Genomic DNA, 17109 nt, shown 5'->3' on the forward strand with positions numbered 1-17109 from the left:
ATTATGAGAACATTCTACCTGAATCATAATTATGTCCAAACTATTTTTAAAACTCACTTATAATTATACAAAAGTTACACATAATTATGCAAAAAACACATCAAAAACATATCAAAAGAGTGCTCAAACAGTCTCTTTTTATCAAAGCTAAAAACAAACATGTCTCTGTTTCTACACAAACACAAGTCTTGACAGCTAAAGACCACACCTAACTGACGTTTTATGTGTTGCTGTTCAGACGAGATTTCAATTCATAAATGAAGTCTAAAGAGGTCTATTAATCTCTTCTTTAGAGAGTACAGTCGTCGTCTTGGCGCCATCACCCTCAGAAATCCACAACACAGACGGACACATAACGTATCTACTTACATTCCGCTGATAGAGACCATTTGCTGCTTCTGCGACTTTCCATTTCACACCGGGTTTCTGAGAAAATGACAGGAAGTGTAATAGGAAGTGAAGTTGCTTCGTTTTTCTGCACGTGTGTCTTGTTGCCTTGTCGACCGTCTCTTCAAGAATTATGAACAATATGGAAATGGTATTCAAACCCTGCCAAAGGCTTCTCTGATGGGCAGAGAGAGAGAGAGGGTGTGAATGATTGTGTTTGTTTCAAGAAAAGGAAGCAGATACCACAAGCCTCAAAGTAATGCCCGGGCCGTCGTGAAGAAGAGTCTTGTTTGTGATCGTATGGTGCAAACATGACAAGAGCAGCAGTGACTAAACTTCTCATCCTCGTGATCCTCGCCTTCATCATCTGCCTCCCAGAGTTCTTCACAGTGCCCAGAGGTGGGTCATCCACACTGTATGTATGTTTAGTGTGTTTGTGACTGCACGTGTGTGGCTTCCCAAAATGCTTTACAATAAAAATTCACAACCTTTTGAAACTTTATATCAAAAGTAAATCTTTAGAAGAGGTCAACTTTGTGCTGCTGAGTCACTGTGTCCTGTTCCTTCCTCTTCACGTTGACTCACTCTGATTGTATCTCTCTGTCCTTTTGAGCTAAATATCATCTCCATATATGGTTCCATACAAAATTGACTGACAGCAGCTTTGAAAATGTTTCCTGCATTGTGTTGCCCTGAAAAGCTTGTTCTCTATTTGAAACAACTTGCTTTGGCCATTGTAGGCTATTCGTGGTTGCACATGTTCACCTTCTATGTTTTTTTTCTCTTTGTCTGTGTCTCTTCCGTCCGTCCTTGTCTGTCAGGTATAAACTGAAGGCAACAGCTTGCGTTTCGTGGTCTTGCTCGTGTTTCTGACTCGAGGGCATTTCTCTCCTTTTCCATTGCGAGAAATCCTTCTGAATTCTGGTAATCCCCTCTTTGTCGTTTCAGCATCAAAAGTGACCTTCCATTGCCTGCCCTACCGACCCTGTGAGCGAGGGACTAGCTTAAATACGGGGGGAAATGGCAAGACCGGGGATAACGAAGTTAGGAGAAAGGATATGTGTGACCCTCAACAGGCTCCAGAACCTGAAAAGTGGGAGCACGGTTGCCCGCCAGAGAAACAAAGCAACGTGACAGGTCCTGTGTCAGACTCCAGGAGAGGCAGTGACGACCTTGAAAACAGCTGGTTCATATGTAATACAGATATGGACATGGCAGAATTACATAGCAACATCTCGTCGTCAGGTACTGCACAGGTTTCAAAGAAAAGCTTCAGGTTGTAGTGCTATCCAATTGCGTGCAGTGGTATTTGAAATGCACACGTAGGTGCCGCCCCTTGAGTTGGGAAGGTCTATTGATCGTGGCCAGACCATCTATCGTTCTAGATATGGGTCTGGATTTCCAGGCTAGATATCCATAGGATTAATCCGAAATACTTTAGTAATCACCTGATATTTCTGGTTTTACATGATAATAACATTTTAATCAACTTTGTAGCTACGAATCAATTCATGTTATGGATACAGGTCGTGAACACGTTGCTACTTTCTCAGCTAACAAAAAGCAATTGGAAATCTTCCAGTTGTGCTGGTAGTGTGGTAGAATCTTCAACCACAACAAACAATGTTCTTCTCTCTATCTATCTATCTATCTATCTATCTATCTATCTATCTATCTATCTATCTATCTATCTATCTATCTATCTATCTATCTATCTATCTATCTATCTATCTATCTATCTATCTATCTATCTATCTATCTATCTATCTATCTATCTATCTATCTATCTATCTATCTATCTATCTATCTATCTATCTATCTATCTATCTATCTATTCACAGCTCTAACGGTACATTTGGAGGTGTCAGTGGAGCTTCTACTCAGAGAAGCAGAGACCCTGAATCTCACCCTGTACGGCCGCAGTAACCACAGCTCCTTGCATCTCCACCCACCCGAGGAATACGAAGAGGAAGAGGATGAAGAGAAGAAGATGGATGTTGATAATTATGATGAACAAAAAGAAAAGAGGAAAGCATTTTACTGCTGTCTACCGGTCACGCCCCCTTCAGGGTCAGCCAATCAAAGCAGCTGTCTCCTCTGGCTCGCCAATCAAACAGTTTTGTCAGCTACAGCGAAGGAAAAGCTGCCATGGAAACGGATACCGAAAGGTTGGCATCAGGTGCTTTTTTGGTCATTATGGCTTTACTTTAAGCCCGGAGAAGAAAAGAAAGGAGAGGTGTACAAGACAGAAAATAATTAGCCAATTAGTTGTCATTTTATGTGTAGTTTAGCAGTATGGGCTCTTTTTCTCCCAATTTAAAAAATCCCCTCAATTCTTCCCCTCTTGACTCCAGCCATGGCTTTGTGACTTTGTTTCCATTCCTCTCTCTGTACAAAATGAAGTGAGAGTTACATATCACCATAATCTTTGTATCTCCAAGGCTGCATTGATTTTGGCCTATTCTCTCTCTCTCTTTCTATCAGGCTCTCCACACTCCCCCAATCCTTAGTCATATTTTCCAGTGTGTAAGCTACATCCATCCTACTTTCCTTTTTTTTGCTCCATTTCCACCAAACTTTTCCATGCTCTCCCTTTCTGTTCCTTTTTCCGCTAGTATATGTTGCTGTATCTTTGCCTCATGCTATTATTTCTCTTTTTTTCCCTCTCAATTTGGTCTCTGGCATCTTTCTCTGAGTGGATCTATTTCCTCTGTTTATTTTCTCCTCCCTTTTGCCAACCAATCACATAGGCTACATGTCTCTGTGTGTCTTACTTTTAGATAAGAATTTTATATTTTTTGAACATAGGAACTTTTTTAGAGCTCAAACGATTTGTCCATCAACTGATTTTTCGACCACAATCAAATGATTTGCCATGTGCCGTATCAAGCATCAGTGCCAAACATTTGCTTGTTCCAGCTTCTCAAATGTGAGGATTTCACTGCTAATGTCTGATTGTTGCAAATGGAATATTTTAAGGTTTTAGGACAGACAGAACAAACATAACATAGAATTATTTCTTTTTTAAATAATAGTTCTGCATGTGTTAATCATATTCTTTCTTCCAGATGAGTGGTGGTGTGTGTTCAGAGTGCTCTGGCTGGCCCTGCTATGTCTGGTTCTGCTGATGATAGTCACAATTGTGCTTGGCCAAATCTACTCGGGGAAACACTTGTGCCGTAAGACACACACACGCGCGCCTGCACGCACGCACACACACACACACACACACACACACACACACACACATGCAAACTCACTGGGTTGGCTCGATCATTTGAAGTTGAACCAAACATGTCTCTTACTTTCGTCAGAAAAGCCCATGGTGCACCCTATTTACGACTCCACTGGCCGGCAGTTGAACGGTAAATTTAAATATGTGTCCTCTGATTTGTGTGTTTGAGTTATAATTATTTATATACAACTTTCTATTCTCGAGTACCCCAGTTCACCGAACTGAAGAGAAAATGATGCAGATAAACTGGATTGAATGTTTGTGTCATGACATGTCATAGCAGATGAGCTTCTTGGCAAAACACTGCATTTTCTATTATAACATAGTTTACATGTTATGTCAACAAGTGTCAGGGCCCTCTGTGAGAAGAGCCTCTATGAGTTATGACATATTTTCTGAAGATTAAACAAAAAAACAGACAAATTGCATCCGTTAACCGGTGGGCAGTACACCTCTTTATGAAAATTCTTGTAGTAAATATGCCTAATAAACTGTTTGCTTTTACTAGATGGTGGGAAACACACAGAAATCATCATTTCAAAAGGTAACTGATGTTTGAATTTCACAATTATACTGTACAAACTCTGAAAAGGATGCATCCTTATTGTGATTTTTAATTTTTTATGAAATTCAATTCTACTGTCCGCTTCTTGTCTAATAGGGTTGGTCCTTCACCCCCATGGGTCTTGGTCAGGTAAGTTTCTAAATGCATACATGCAGTCATGATAAAAAAAAATCCTTTTTATAAATCTCTTTTTTCAGTTCTAAACAACACTTTTTCCTTTAATGGACAGGCGGACTGTCACCCATTCAGGAAGTTGACTCTCAAGGTAAAACAAATACACATACTAAAGCAAACTCAGAGAAATGAATCAGATCAAATGCAAGTGAACATCTTTCTGTGATGTGTGTGTTACAATTTTCAGATGACATAGAAACACTGCTGGATGGAAATGAGGACCACTGCTTTACAGGTAAACTTGCTAATTAGAACAAAAACATTGACATCTGAAAATACCTGAAGAACCAAAAGGAAATGTACTTTTTATGCAGTTTCCCATTTCAGAGTAATGAATATAAATATTATTGGATTGTAATTCTCGATGTGTTCATCAGTTTAATGTAGAAGCTGGAAAAGTTGGAGCTAATTGTAATGCCATTAAATACATTATTTGCTGGAAAGCTTATGAATTTATAGGATCATTAAAGTTTTGTCAACATTATAAAGAATTACATGACAATGAATGTGTTGATTGTATTGTATTGTATATTGTTTCTATTACCGATCTGAATTATGCGAAATAACTAGTCACTAAACCAAACAAATACTTTTGGTTGAATACTGTATTTGCAGCCGAAATGTAGTAGGTAGGGTAGAAGTCTAAAGTAGTAGGAAATGGAAACACTCAAGGAAAGTACCAGTTACCTTCTTATTTGTGTTCCTCAATTTTTTTTTACCATGGAGGAACATAATGAAAAGGTATTAAGATACAATAACACAAATTCTAAATACATACATCCATACATGCATGCAAAATTGAACTTCGGCAAAACTATAAGCACAAATTACTTTACTCAATCAGATGTACTGTACAGTAAGTCATGCTCAGAGTTAAGATCACACACTCTTACCCACCCACTTTCTCATCCAACTGACTCTTTATACTGTCCAACTCCAGATTTTTTAACACATTTTTAATTTTTCTTTAAATCTTGTGTCATCCTTAGCTAATCTGCATCATCGCGTCCATCCATCAACCTCTTCCCTCACAGAGGAGCAGGCCTGGCGACAAACGAGCAGCCAGAGAAGCACACACATGGACTGGAGAAAAATAAATGTGACTGCTGCATCCACCTCTATTGTGGGCGAAAAAAACATCTGAGACATATAAAGATGGTTAAAACTTGTTTATTCTCAACACCTCTTCTTTGAACATTCTCACAGCACTTTATTAGAAGGGGATCGTAATGTATTAGTAAACTGTCCAAACTCTAAATAATGACTTGGCTCTCAAACATTTTTCACTTGGCAAAACAAATAATTTTGTTTTCTTAGGCAGAATCAAACAGCCTTACCCAATCTGGCTATAGCTGAAAGGAGCCAAAAACCAAATTACATCAGGGCTGATTAATATTGCCCTTGTTTGCCATCTTTCTTGCCTGTATCATTTTATCTCAAGAGGGGAAGAAGCCCAAGTAAAGAATGGGAAGAGAGCACATTTTCTCTTCCAGAGATCTATATAACTGCAAGCAAGAAACTAGGAGCCAATTTCATACTCAATATTAACATTGAGGTACAGAAATTTCACTGGTGGTTAAAGAAAAGGTAGGAAAAATTATGATTGAATGCAGCTCTGGAGAACACGAAAGGTATACATCCTGGCAAAACAGTATTAAAACCATTTCCCCAAGAAGGCAAGGAAAAAAAGAGAGAAAAATCTCACATATGGCATGATGTGTAATTTTATTACTTAAGAAATTGTTCCAAATTTGGGAAGACACTCATTTTCTTTCTTGCCAACACCACTGATGACTTGATGGTAAAGACGAGGCCACTGCCAGCAGCCTATAAGCTTAGTTTAGCATTAACATATTGTAGGAATGAGAAGAAACAGCTAAACTGTCTTTGTCCAAAGGCAACACAAACTGCCCGCTAACACATCCAAAGTTCACCAATCAGTTCATTAACGGTTCAATTTGTTTCTTGTATTTTTTGGGCATTTTGTCATGCTTTATTTGACAGTGTTGAGAGACAGATGAAATGTGGTAGAGAGGGGGATGACAGGCAGAAAAACAACCCGGGTCTGCTGCAACGAGGACTGAGCCTATATGAGTGAACGCCCCTCATCTTGTTTTTTTAAAGCGGCTATTAAGATGTCAATGTATCAAATGTTAATGTGTTAATTGGGGTTAAAGAGGAATTTATCTTCTGAATCTGCAGCTTCTTTAGAGTGATTTTCAACTCATTGTTTGAATTTCCATCCCACAACTTTACTGTGTTGGTTGACTCTCACAACTTTTCGTAGCTTTCAGCAAAAAAGCACCAAAAACACAGTTGCTCATCAGTGAAATGACAGTTAGACATTATCAAGAAACAAAAGGAATTTAACAATTTTCCCAACATGGTGGAGAGTACTTTTTTTTAGTGCTTAGCAGCACAGCAAAAGAAAATTAGAGATGAATTAACCTACATTACATCTTCAATGCACACACAAACTTAATACTCCCTAATATAAAGTATAACGATCAGATCTTTCTTTCAAATCAAAGTGGATTAGAGTGGAATGTAAGGTAGTGTTGCTTCACATAATTTAACATAGAAAAAAACATAAAATAAATTGTGTATAATCACTAATACTGGCATATTGTCTCAAAACAGATTAAAAACACACTTCACTAGTGTTAGTCAATGCTCCTTCTGTTGAAATAACAATGGACCAAAATGTGTGCAAATAAAGCATAATATACATAAATGTTAAAGTCCCTTCAACACAATCAGTAATTTTTTTAGTTTTTGGTTCAGCTTCTGGAGACGATGAAGAAACATCTTTGTTTGGTGAATGAACAAGCTCAAACCAGCTCTGAAAGCCGTTTGGTTTCTCAAAGCAAAATATCCCCTGCGTGAAAATACCATGAAGAGACACACATACTACCTGCATGTAGGTCACTTATACATTTGTTAAATTGTTATATAAGATTATATTATACTGTATATAGCCTATATAAAACATATTTGGCCTGTTGCTATGGCACTTGATGTAGATGTAAGCTCTTAATATGGAATACTCTATTCTTTATACATTAATGTACAACAATAGATTAATTAAGACAAGCGGTGGGCGTACGTGTGTGTGTGTGTGTGTGTGTGTGTGTGTGTGTGTGTGTGTTAGTGCTGTGTCTGTGCTGGTGGTTCTGTGGTGGGCTGACAGTGTTGGCTCTGAATGTGGGAGATCTGCAGAACGGGCAGCAGCAGCTGAAGTGCATTCTGGATGTAGTTGGTACTATTGGAGCCCTGCAGACAGCATAGACAGAAAAATGATGTGACTTATGTTATTCATTGTTATTATCAAGATTGTCTGAGGAGAAATCTGTGCATCTCACCTCTAGCTGCACACTATCTACCAGTGGATTCAACTCCTCCGCTTTCTTCTGCCCCTAGAGACAGAGCGAGAGACAGAGACAGAAACAGAGCGAGAGACAGAGACAGAGCGAGAGACAGAGACAGAGACAGAGACAGAGACAGAGACAGAGACAGAGACAGAGACAGAGACAGAGACAGAGACAGAGACAGAGACAGAGACAGAGACAGAGACAGAGACAGAGACAGAGACAGAGACAGAGAGAGGAAGCAACAGTTAGCACAAATGTAAGACCAGTCACAATACTCGGGCTGCTGATTGAAAATCTGCAGTAGAACACACAAATAACTAGAAAGACATTTATCAAAACTTACAATACATACAATATTTTAGGTTTTCCTTATTGCCGACAAATTCCCGTGAAAACTACCAAGGAGTATGATACAAATAGCAGTATCTTTTTCCACTATGCCTCCATTATATTCCAAAAAACATCAGGAACACATTATTGAGCTACGCTATCTACAGCTATCTTACTGGGTGATATTTCCCTCCCTATGTACTAAGTCGAGTGATAAATGATAAAATGTGAAAAAAAACTTGGGAACAGTAGTTGACTCAGTGAAAGAGACTTTTTTTAATTTTTTTATTCACTGCCTTCTTGAATAAGTTTTACTCAACTCTAACACTGAAATGGATACATTTTATAATTTTATTTTTTGTTTATTTTGAGTCAATCCCACATACTGAATTTAACAAATGTATAAGTGTACTATAGACACACTATAGCTCCAAATGTGTAATAATCCACAGCTAAAATTGTCGCAAGCAAATACGCTATTATTTACTACTGATTGAGAGACATTTTCTAGACACTACACTGGTGTTTTATGAAATGACTGAGCCTTTCTTAAAACGTACAGTAGTTACTTTTGAGACATTTTACATATTTAGTATGGGCCAAGTGGCTCAGGGATGAAATATTAAGAGATGGATCAATACATAATTGTTTTTAAAGTTCTAATGGGATTTGTTAACAAAAATAAAAATACCTTGTCCTTTGACACTCCTGCTATTCACACACACACACACACACACACACACACACACACACACACACACACACACACTCCCTCTCACCTACCCCAACAAGAAGCAACGTATCAGAGAACTTCTTGGCCAAACACTCCACCTCCTTACACATAGCGCATGTCAAACTGGAATAAAAAAAAGTTTATTTTAATTTTTCTGTCCTCTAACATAAGATCAAGCACACATGATGCACTAAAACAACACAAGCACACCTGGTGAGGATGTGTGCCTGGTCTCTGGCTGGTTTCTCCAGATCCTGGCCATGGAGGATGAGCTCTGCTACCTTGTGGAGCTGCTCGATACTGCGAGCCGTCACTTCAGCCAGACTGCTCACTGATGACAGGTAGACAGCCTGGGGAAAGAGATGAACACACATACACACATATAGAATGACTGTGACAGCAGGAGGAACGGTAGGTTTGAAGGAACATTTAAAAAAAAAAAAAAAAAGTCTCTACTGTTGCTGTTTTGAATTCATATAATAATGCTGCGTTCATCTCACCTCTACAGATCTGGGATCTTTCTCCTCCTTTTCCTCTTCCTCTTCCCCTCCCTTCATCTCCTCCCCCTGCTCGTCTCCATCTTTCTTCTTCTCCTCCGTTTGGTCCTCCTCTCCATGTGAGGCCTCTCCTGCCGGCTGGTCCTGCGTGTCCCTGTCAACCGTCGCCGTAGTGACAGGCTGTTCCACCTCGCTCACCCAATCGTGGGCCCTCATCCGAGCCTGGAGATGAATAATTACCACCCATCAGCTCTGCATGGTGAGAGATCGCCATCCTGATGTATGCTAATGGCATGCGTATACTCGATTATATGCTAATGCCGGCTCTATACATGTGAATTTGAATATGCAATAGGACTTCAAAAGGTGAACATTTTTATATTACTTATAAGACTACAGCAGGAGAGAGTGTTTGATAAAAAACACTGCGTGTCACTGTATGTAATTTTTTTTATTTTGTGTGTGAATGAGTGAGTGAGTGAGTGAGTGAGTGAGTGAGTGAGTGAGAAAGAGAGAGAGAGAGAGACTCACCTTATTCAGTTTATCTGGCGTGGCAGCAACATGAAGCTCAAACAGCAGCTCAGTGAGTACACTCACAAACTCCTCACCGTCGGCAGCTGGCAGAAACACACAATACACAGACACACAGACACAGACACACACACACACACACACACACACACACACACACACACACACACACACACACACACACACACACACACACACACACACACACACACACACACACACACACACACACACACACACACACACACACACACACACACACACACACACACACACACACACACACACACACACACACACACACACACACACACACACACACACACACACACACACACACACACACACACACACACACACACACACACACACACACACAATGTAAGTATACTTGAATAGACATCATGTTAAAGCCAAAAGCATTTAAATGAGGTTGGATTTGTACCACGTGCAATGATTCTTTCATTCACATCCTGATCAACTACAATTAGAGCTTAATGTGTGCAGCACACATGCAGATTTAAATATTGATTTTATGGATTACGTGTCAGTGGCCCCTGAACACCAACACTGGATCAGGCCCCATGTTAAACCCCCCAAAAGGAAAAGGGACACCAGTCTGCTTTGAACTCTGTGCTGATGTGAACATCGCCTGGGGGCACCTGTCGCTCAGTAAAAGTAAACTTGGCATCTCCTTCACGCTGAATTTCCTTCTGGTAGAACATTTTCATGAGCAGGGACAATGAAAATAGACCAGGAAAGAAAAAACACCTCAAACATTGGTTCCCATATGGAGCCCAAGAAACATATGTGTGTGTTTGTGTGTTTTGAGTCCTTGAATCACAATATGTTATTTGATACAACACTGAAACAGGATCGTAATAACGTTTTCCCCCTACACAAGGAGAAGGAAAAGAGAGGCTGTGCGTCAAACAGTTTAAACCTCTGTGCTGACACTCAGCTTCTCTGCTGGAGTGTCTCAGAGAAATGAATCCTTGCTGGTGGCTCTGTTGCCAACCCTGACCTCTGACATCCCTGTGGATGAGCATAATCCAAAAAAGAGATTTCACTCACAGCAGGTGATTTCAAACAATCAGACCAGCCGTGACATGTTTGAGTAACCGTAATGCTGCGACGAAAACAGAATCGTTAGTTCAGGTGGAGATGGCTGGGATAGAAATAACATTTATGTAGCAGCGTTTGTATTTAAAAGCATAGAGTGATTGACATATTTAGTATTTCATCATGTTTTCCTATCCAAGACAAGAGAAGGGTGATTGACTCTCTTTCTTAACTAAAAACTGTTTGGGTGCTAAAGACTGAGACCAAAAGCACCATAAACTGTTTTTAAATAAAGAAACAAGTGAAAGGTAAAAATAATGAGTCCTCAATGTGATGGAAGGGTCTAAGCAAGTCAGATTAGCTGGAAGTTGGAAAATATATTCAAAACATCTGCTCTGTAACAATAATATTACACAATACAGTAAGTGAGTTAAATTAAGCCCTCAATAGCAGGCAAAGGCGAAATCCCTGATACAGTGCATACAACTGACAACTACTGACACACCAGTCCTGCTCCTGAACAAAATCTACCTATTTGCCAGAGTTCAAACAGAAAATAGGAATACGACTAAACTGATCCTGGTTCGGTGCTCAGGGGCCACCTCTACCTCCAGCATGTCTGGTGGTTGGTTTGGTTCACTCACATAGGCTGGTAGAACAGTGTAATTGGGAACTTAGATCACCGTTAGCCTTTGTTTGTCCTCCTTCTCCTTCTCCATCTCCATCTCCATCTTCTTCCTGTTCCTCTGGCTTGATGAAGATGTCCTTAATGAAAATCAGCTCGGTCTTCACCTGGTCTTGCTCCTCTTCCTCCAGGGAGGAGAGGAAGGCTTGGACCTAAGAGTTAGCAGTAGAGAATATGACTTAACCAAGACTATTGTTTCCCCTAGAAGAGTCCTACTACATATTCCTCCCAATAGTTGCTTTACCTTGGCCTCACTCTCGTTGGACAGGATCTCCAGGGCTTCCAGGTGTGACAGGCCCTGGTAGTCGTCAAACAGAATACCGTAGTGTGCTGTGGGCGCACTGATTGGCTGGTTGCTCAGGCGTGCACGCTCTCTCTCTTTGGCTTCCTTCAACATCTGTAAAGATCACATTCAATATGATTCATTAGAACACAGTTTCAGAGGATGGGGATTTCCAACTGAAAGTCACCCAAATTATTTCATCCTTCCACACACGTTTTATATTATTTATCTGCTAGGAGGAATACTGTGAGAGTGTATACATGCCTGACTCAGTGATACCGTCTTCTGCATTAGGGTCTTGGTCTTTTTGAAACCCGGGTCACTCTCAGCAAGAACGGTCATGGTCTTCTTTCCAATGAACTCCAAGGCATCCAAACCTCCACTAATCACAGACTTTCCCTTGAGAGAGATAGAGCGAGAGCGAGAGAGAATATAAAAAAAAACTGATGGAAAAGTTAGGTGTGTTCTGTATGCATTCAGTGTTTAGCTCGTTAGGCCATGAACATACATGCATAGTAAGCAAAGTGAAGAGGCTAAATATATCTTAGTGAGTCCAAATTTTGATTGTTCTAAAAAAAAAAAATCACACGTCAACATCACACGTAACACAAAGAGGTCAATATCTGAAAACCAAGGCAGGAAATTAGGATCATGCCTTAAGTATGTAGTGGAAATAAGTGAGTGTTGCAATGTGTGTGTGTGTGTGTGTGTGTGTGTGTGTGTGTGTGTGTGTGTGTGTGTGCATGCTTGCCAACTCACTGTGTTCTGAACAGCATGTGTGATGGTAGAGAAGACACCCCTGACAGGAGCTGCGGCACTCCCAGAAGACTCCCCAGTGATGGACAGGTCAGTCTCTCCACCTTCACCTCCTCCCTCTCTCTTCTCCTTTGCTGCGTCTTCCTCCTCCTTCTCCTCTACCTCCTCATGTGCCTCCTCTCCTACCGAGGTCCTGTGGAGACGCAGAGCCTCTCCTGCCTTGGCCTTCACTGAAGTCAGGCTCTGACCTGCATACAGGCACAAACAAGGGTAAAAGGTTTAGGAGATCAGGAGGAAAACAACTGAACAAAAAAACATGGCTAGATGAGTTACAATGAGACAGTGAAGTTAAATCACAACAGAAGACGTACCCATTGTGGAGGTGGCACTGCTCAGAAGAGATTTCCCCCAGGAACCCCAACCTCCCCAACTTTTTTCTTTCCCCTGAAGAGACATCTGCACACACCAAACGCACATCAAAATATTTCAGTTATAGTTAGAAGTCAGTAATTGTGACTGCAGTGTCTGGTTAAGTATTAGCCTCTAAGGAGGGGGCGCCCTTAGCTCAGTTGGTAGGGCGTCCCCCCCATGGGCCTCGGCCAGCAGCGGACTCGGGTTCGATTCCAGCCCGCGGTCGTTCTCTGCATGTCACTCCCCTCTCTGCCCCATTTCAACTCTATCTCTACACTGTCAATAAAGCATAACAATGCCAAAAAATATCTTAAAAAAAAAAAGTATTAGCCTCTAAAGCCTCAAGTATTCTTCATCCCTCAATTACGCCTTTGTTAGAAAAACTGTTAGAAAATAGGGAAGAATGACAATCACAGTTTCCTAAACCTTACGTAAATCCCAATCCTGTTTATTCGATCCACAGTCCGAAAAGCTTAAGATACTAAGCTATTGCTATCACATAGGTATTTACGTGAAAAAACTGAAACCAAACAATATAGAATCATCTGTTTTCCAATATCTCACACATCAGCATTGTCTTAAAAAGTGTCCAGATCTGTAATGTAGTCAACACAGGCATGTCATCAACTGCTGCCCAATAAACTGGTGTCACACAAACCTCCACATCCTCCTCTGCAGCAGCCTCTGGGTCCGCCTCCAGGCTCACTGGTTGGTCACATTCGGTCACCTGACCCTCGGCGGCATCTTCCTGTTGGTCGCTGGGAGCCTCTGAAGTGACAGCCTCGACAGCGGTGGTGTCCTCTGCGGCCGTCTCCTCAGTGGACTGCGGGTAGTCGAAGCTCTCAGGCATCACAGGAGGGGAAGAGGGCGATGAAGTGAAGGATGCTGGGACGTCCTCACAGGAGCCAGGGTCAGTGGGAGGGGGTCTGCTGGGCGGTGGGGTGATGATGTCAGCAGAGGGGTCTGCGTCAGATAGGGCAGCCTGGGACATGGTGATCTGGAATAGAGAAGAGAACTAGTCTGATTATAGTGGCTTTGGGTCGAGAAAGTGCTGATCTCATGATCTTCGTGAGTCCGTTTATCTTACAAACCGAAACATATCTTACTCAAAGGCCTACATACCCAACATACTATTTTCACTTCATTTTCATTTAACCTTTATTTATACTCAAGAGATCAATTTAGGGGTGACCCTCATTCGCAATGATATCGAGTCAAACAAGCTAATGATTGACTAAATACAGCTCTAATTTCCTTATTGTAGTAAGGTCTTCGTCATGCAAAGACATACACTGATATGCATACAGATCTACAGATCACTAAAATCAATCCGACGTGGTTGCAAACACTTCTCCCTATTTTAAGTGCACAATGTGCTGCCTTCTATTTTTTAAATAGGCCTACCGGTATGTCTGTATGTGTCATGAAATAAAGTTTTAATATTCAATGCATTCCAGCAGTGTAGAATGATTAATGTGACTCTCCAAACTTTTTCAAAATTGAACAAAGTCAATCATTTATTTGCCAAATTATTAGTTAACGCTACGTGGTTGGACAACGCCATCTAGTGGTTCGCTGCTGCACAAGCATCCAAATTATAACTGTCATCCCCATCTTTTCTCTTACTGTTCAATTTGTTTAAAGCTGTTTCCTAGCAGCAAAATGTAATTTAAAACAACTTTACAACGTGTCTCTGACAGTAACCTAGGCCTATCCGGTGAATAATATCAACATAGTCCTACGTGTTTGTCCAGAACACAAAAAAACAAAGGCTTACTACAGCATGTAAAATAAGTGGCCTATAATTAGCAAACATTTGATTATGATCTGGAGTAATAACAGTTGAATTGTAGTATAGGGCCTACTAAGGATCTTATGCAAACTCTTCTGAAATCTTTTCGAGATCGAATTGTAATCAATATCGAATAGGCTGCCTCCAACTGGTTCAATCAAAGCAATAGTTTCAAAACAAAAACATGTAGCCTATAGGCTATGTGAACATGGTGTCGATGCGTCTTTTAACACATTGATTCGTTACAGTGACAACATAGCCTACACAATGATGTAGGCTACAGCACACACTCAACAAAGACCACTGTTGTGTTTGAAAGAATATGACAACTAGGCTATTATTTGGGCAGGATAGTCTCCTAAACGAGTGGTCTTATAGCCTACAAACACATTTACAACACTGCATCAAAGTTAATTTAACTTGGTTGCCGGTTTGAAACAGATGTCCGTCTGTTTTGCGGACAAAGGAAACTTATAAAGCTCAAAGACAGTTTTGTTTATGTGAAAGTGACAGTGCAGCTCACCCGTCTAGTGCCAGTTAGCAGCTCCTCTTCCGCCCCGCCACGTCGGCAGGCCGGTAGGTGACTTCACCGAAGAGGCGCAACAGACAAGATAGTTCACCACATCAGAAACAGTTGTCGTCTCTAAATACTCCCGCAAAGCCACAAATGTAAGTGTGACAAAATTAGTAATACATTGTCACAGTTGCACTTGCTAGTAAGCCAGTCCATACAGCAGCTAATTCAAGACAATGACATACAGAAACAGCTCTTATACAACAACAAGCTTTTAAATGAAAATTTGGTTTTAGGCTACTGTGTTGAGTTAGCCCATTAAAATATAGGCTATTGAAGGTTTCAAAAACTGAAATGGGGCCTTAATACAGTGTTTAGTTCGTTTCTCTTCTTACTGCATAAGTTCTCTGTTTGACAAATGATCGGCTAACAACTGGAAAAGCCGCATCAACCTCATCATGGGCGCCCTAACTCTAGGCCCAATTAGCTTAGGCTATTAAACAGTCGTTGCTTGCCAGTAGGCCTACTATTTTTGCAACTGCAACACAACTAGACCTCTATGCATTAAAATGTTTGGCTAAATCACAAAGAAAATTAATACATTAAACATGTTGTGAGCGGTAGTAAGCGAAGACGGAAGTGAACAGGAGTGAATCATCTCTTTCCGCCCAGATACCTGTACGGATATCTAGTTGATTGTTGTTTCCACGTCGTTGCAATAATTGTCGAAAAACTAACACCAACTCCTGAGGAGACAGGGGTCTTCACAGCTGGCAGAGAGTGTGCAGAGGGAGGGAAGGACAATAAGACATCAGTGAATGGATTAGATTTTAATTTTATACTGAATATGCTTTATCTTATCAGTCATTTATATTTAGCAACACTGATTCTCCTGGGGAAGAAAACATGTGTTTGCTATTTTCCTGTGATGAAGAAAATGATTTAGCTTTATAATATGTTACAGGCCTTATTATTAAAAAAAATTAGGAAGGTCCCCAGCACTTTTACTGTCTGCATATTATCACTGTATTTGCCTAGATCTTAATTAGCCTACAGGTCTGCCTTTCTTTCTCCCCCATGACTTAAGTAATACCTTCTGTAGGCCTATGTGTACATTGTCTTAACCTTTTGGGCATCTCAGATATCAAAGTACTATTGTAATTTTCTTTAAAAACTTGTGTTGAGATTGTCATCTTTAATTTGGAGTTAATTTCCAGCACAATATCTTAATTTATTTACCTCTCAACATTGCCTAAACATATTATGAAAACGTAAATGGTGTAGTAAAATAAAGCATGCATGACAAGTAGGTCTGCATTGTAGGCAACATGAAACAGTATGACACCCCCTCATAGAGTTGTTTGTTCGATCTGGAAGCTGTTAACACAAACTAAAATGTAAACAGGACGACAGTAGGGCCTACACGGTGAAGCACACTTGCATTCATTCACCGTCTAGTCTCTGCTATCTTCCGTTATTTTTGACAGTTTTTGTGTAAAGAAACATCCAGCGTTTTTCTAACTTTTACCAGCATATTTAAGCATTTATTAACCTCAGTAAAAGTCACGAAGGTTAGTCAGAGTGTTAAGAGAAACTTTCTGTGGCTAAAAGTCGCGGTTTTGTTTACTATTACATCTCCACCGAGCAACTGTTATCTCGTTCACGGAAACGGGACAACGTCTGCCATCGGCGACAGAAAGTATCACTACACATTCGTACATCGTCCATTGTTTAATTCACCGAAGTATTACTTAAAAAGGTAGATAACTTATTTATTAAAATT

At 40.4% G+C, this 17109-nt stretch overlaps 2 protein-coding genes across 3 annotated transcripts; one reads left to right on the forward strand and one right to left on the reverse strand.

The window, feature by feature from the left end:
- Positions 1-698: 698 nt before the first annotated feature.
- LOC307252315 (uncharacterized protein) lies at positions 699-5505 on the forward strand (the record flags this gene model as incomplete). Its single annotated transcript, XM_080029952.1, has 10 exons — positions 699-786; positions 1336-1632; positions 2229-2555; positions 3456-3566; positions 3702-3752; positions 4131-4166; positions 4284-4316; positions 4417-4452; positions 4549-4596; positions 5351-5505. The coding sequence occupies 10 exons, from the start codon at positions 699-701 to the stop codon at positions 5503-5505; spliced, it is 1182 nt and encodes a 393-aa protein (XP_079886078.1).
- On the reverse strand, positions 5465-15407 carry fam114a1 (family with sequence similarity 114 member A1). Of its 2 annotated transcripts, none has more exons than XM_080029005.1 (13): positions 15336-15407; positions 13679-14017; positions 12981-13065; positions 12613-12857; positions 12118-12252; positions 11815-11967; positions 11569-11722; positions 9824-9909; positions 9296-9514; positions 9006-9145; positions 8846-8918; positions 7724-7777; positions 5465-7634 (listed from the first exon to the last, which is right to left on the reverse strand). In XM_080029005.1, exons 2-13 carry the CDS (start codon positions 14009-14011, stop codon positions 7509-7511), a joined length of 1803 nt encoding a protein of 600 aa, XP_079885131.1. In that variant the 5' UTR covers positions 14012-14017; positions 15336-15407; the 3' UTR covers positions 5465-7508. The 2 variants fall into 2 exon arrangements, with proteins under 2 accessions (XP_079885131.1, XP_079885130.1); XM_080029004.1 differs by having other exon boundaries at positions 11530-11722.
- Positions 15408-17109: the final 1702 nt, after the last annotated feature.

This window comes from Ammodytes marinus, assembly GCF_949987685.1.
Source record: "Ammodytes marinus genome assembly, chromosome: 6".
NCBI lineage: Eukaryota > Metazoa > Chordata > Actinopteri > Uranoscopiformes > Ammodytidae > Ammodytes > Ammodytes marinus.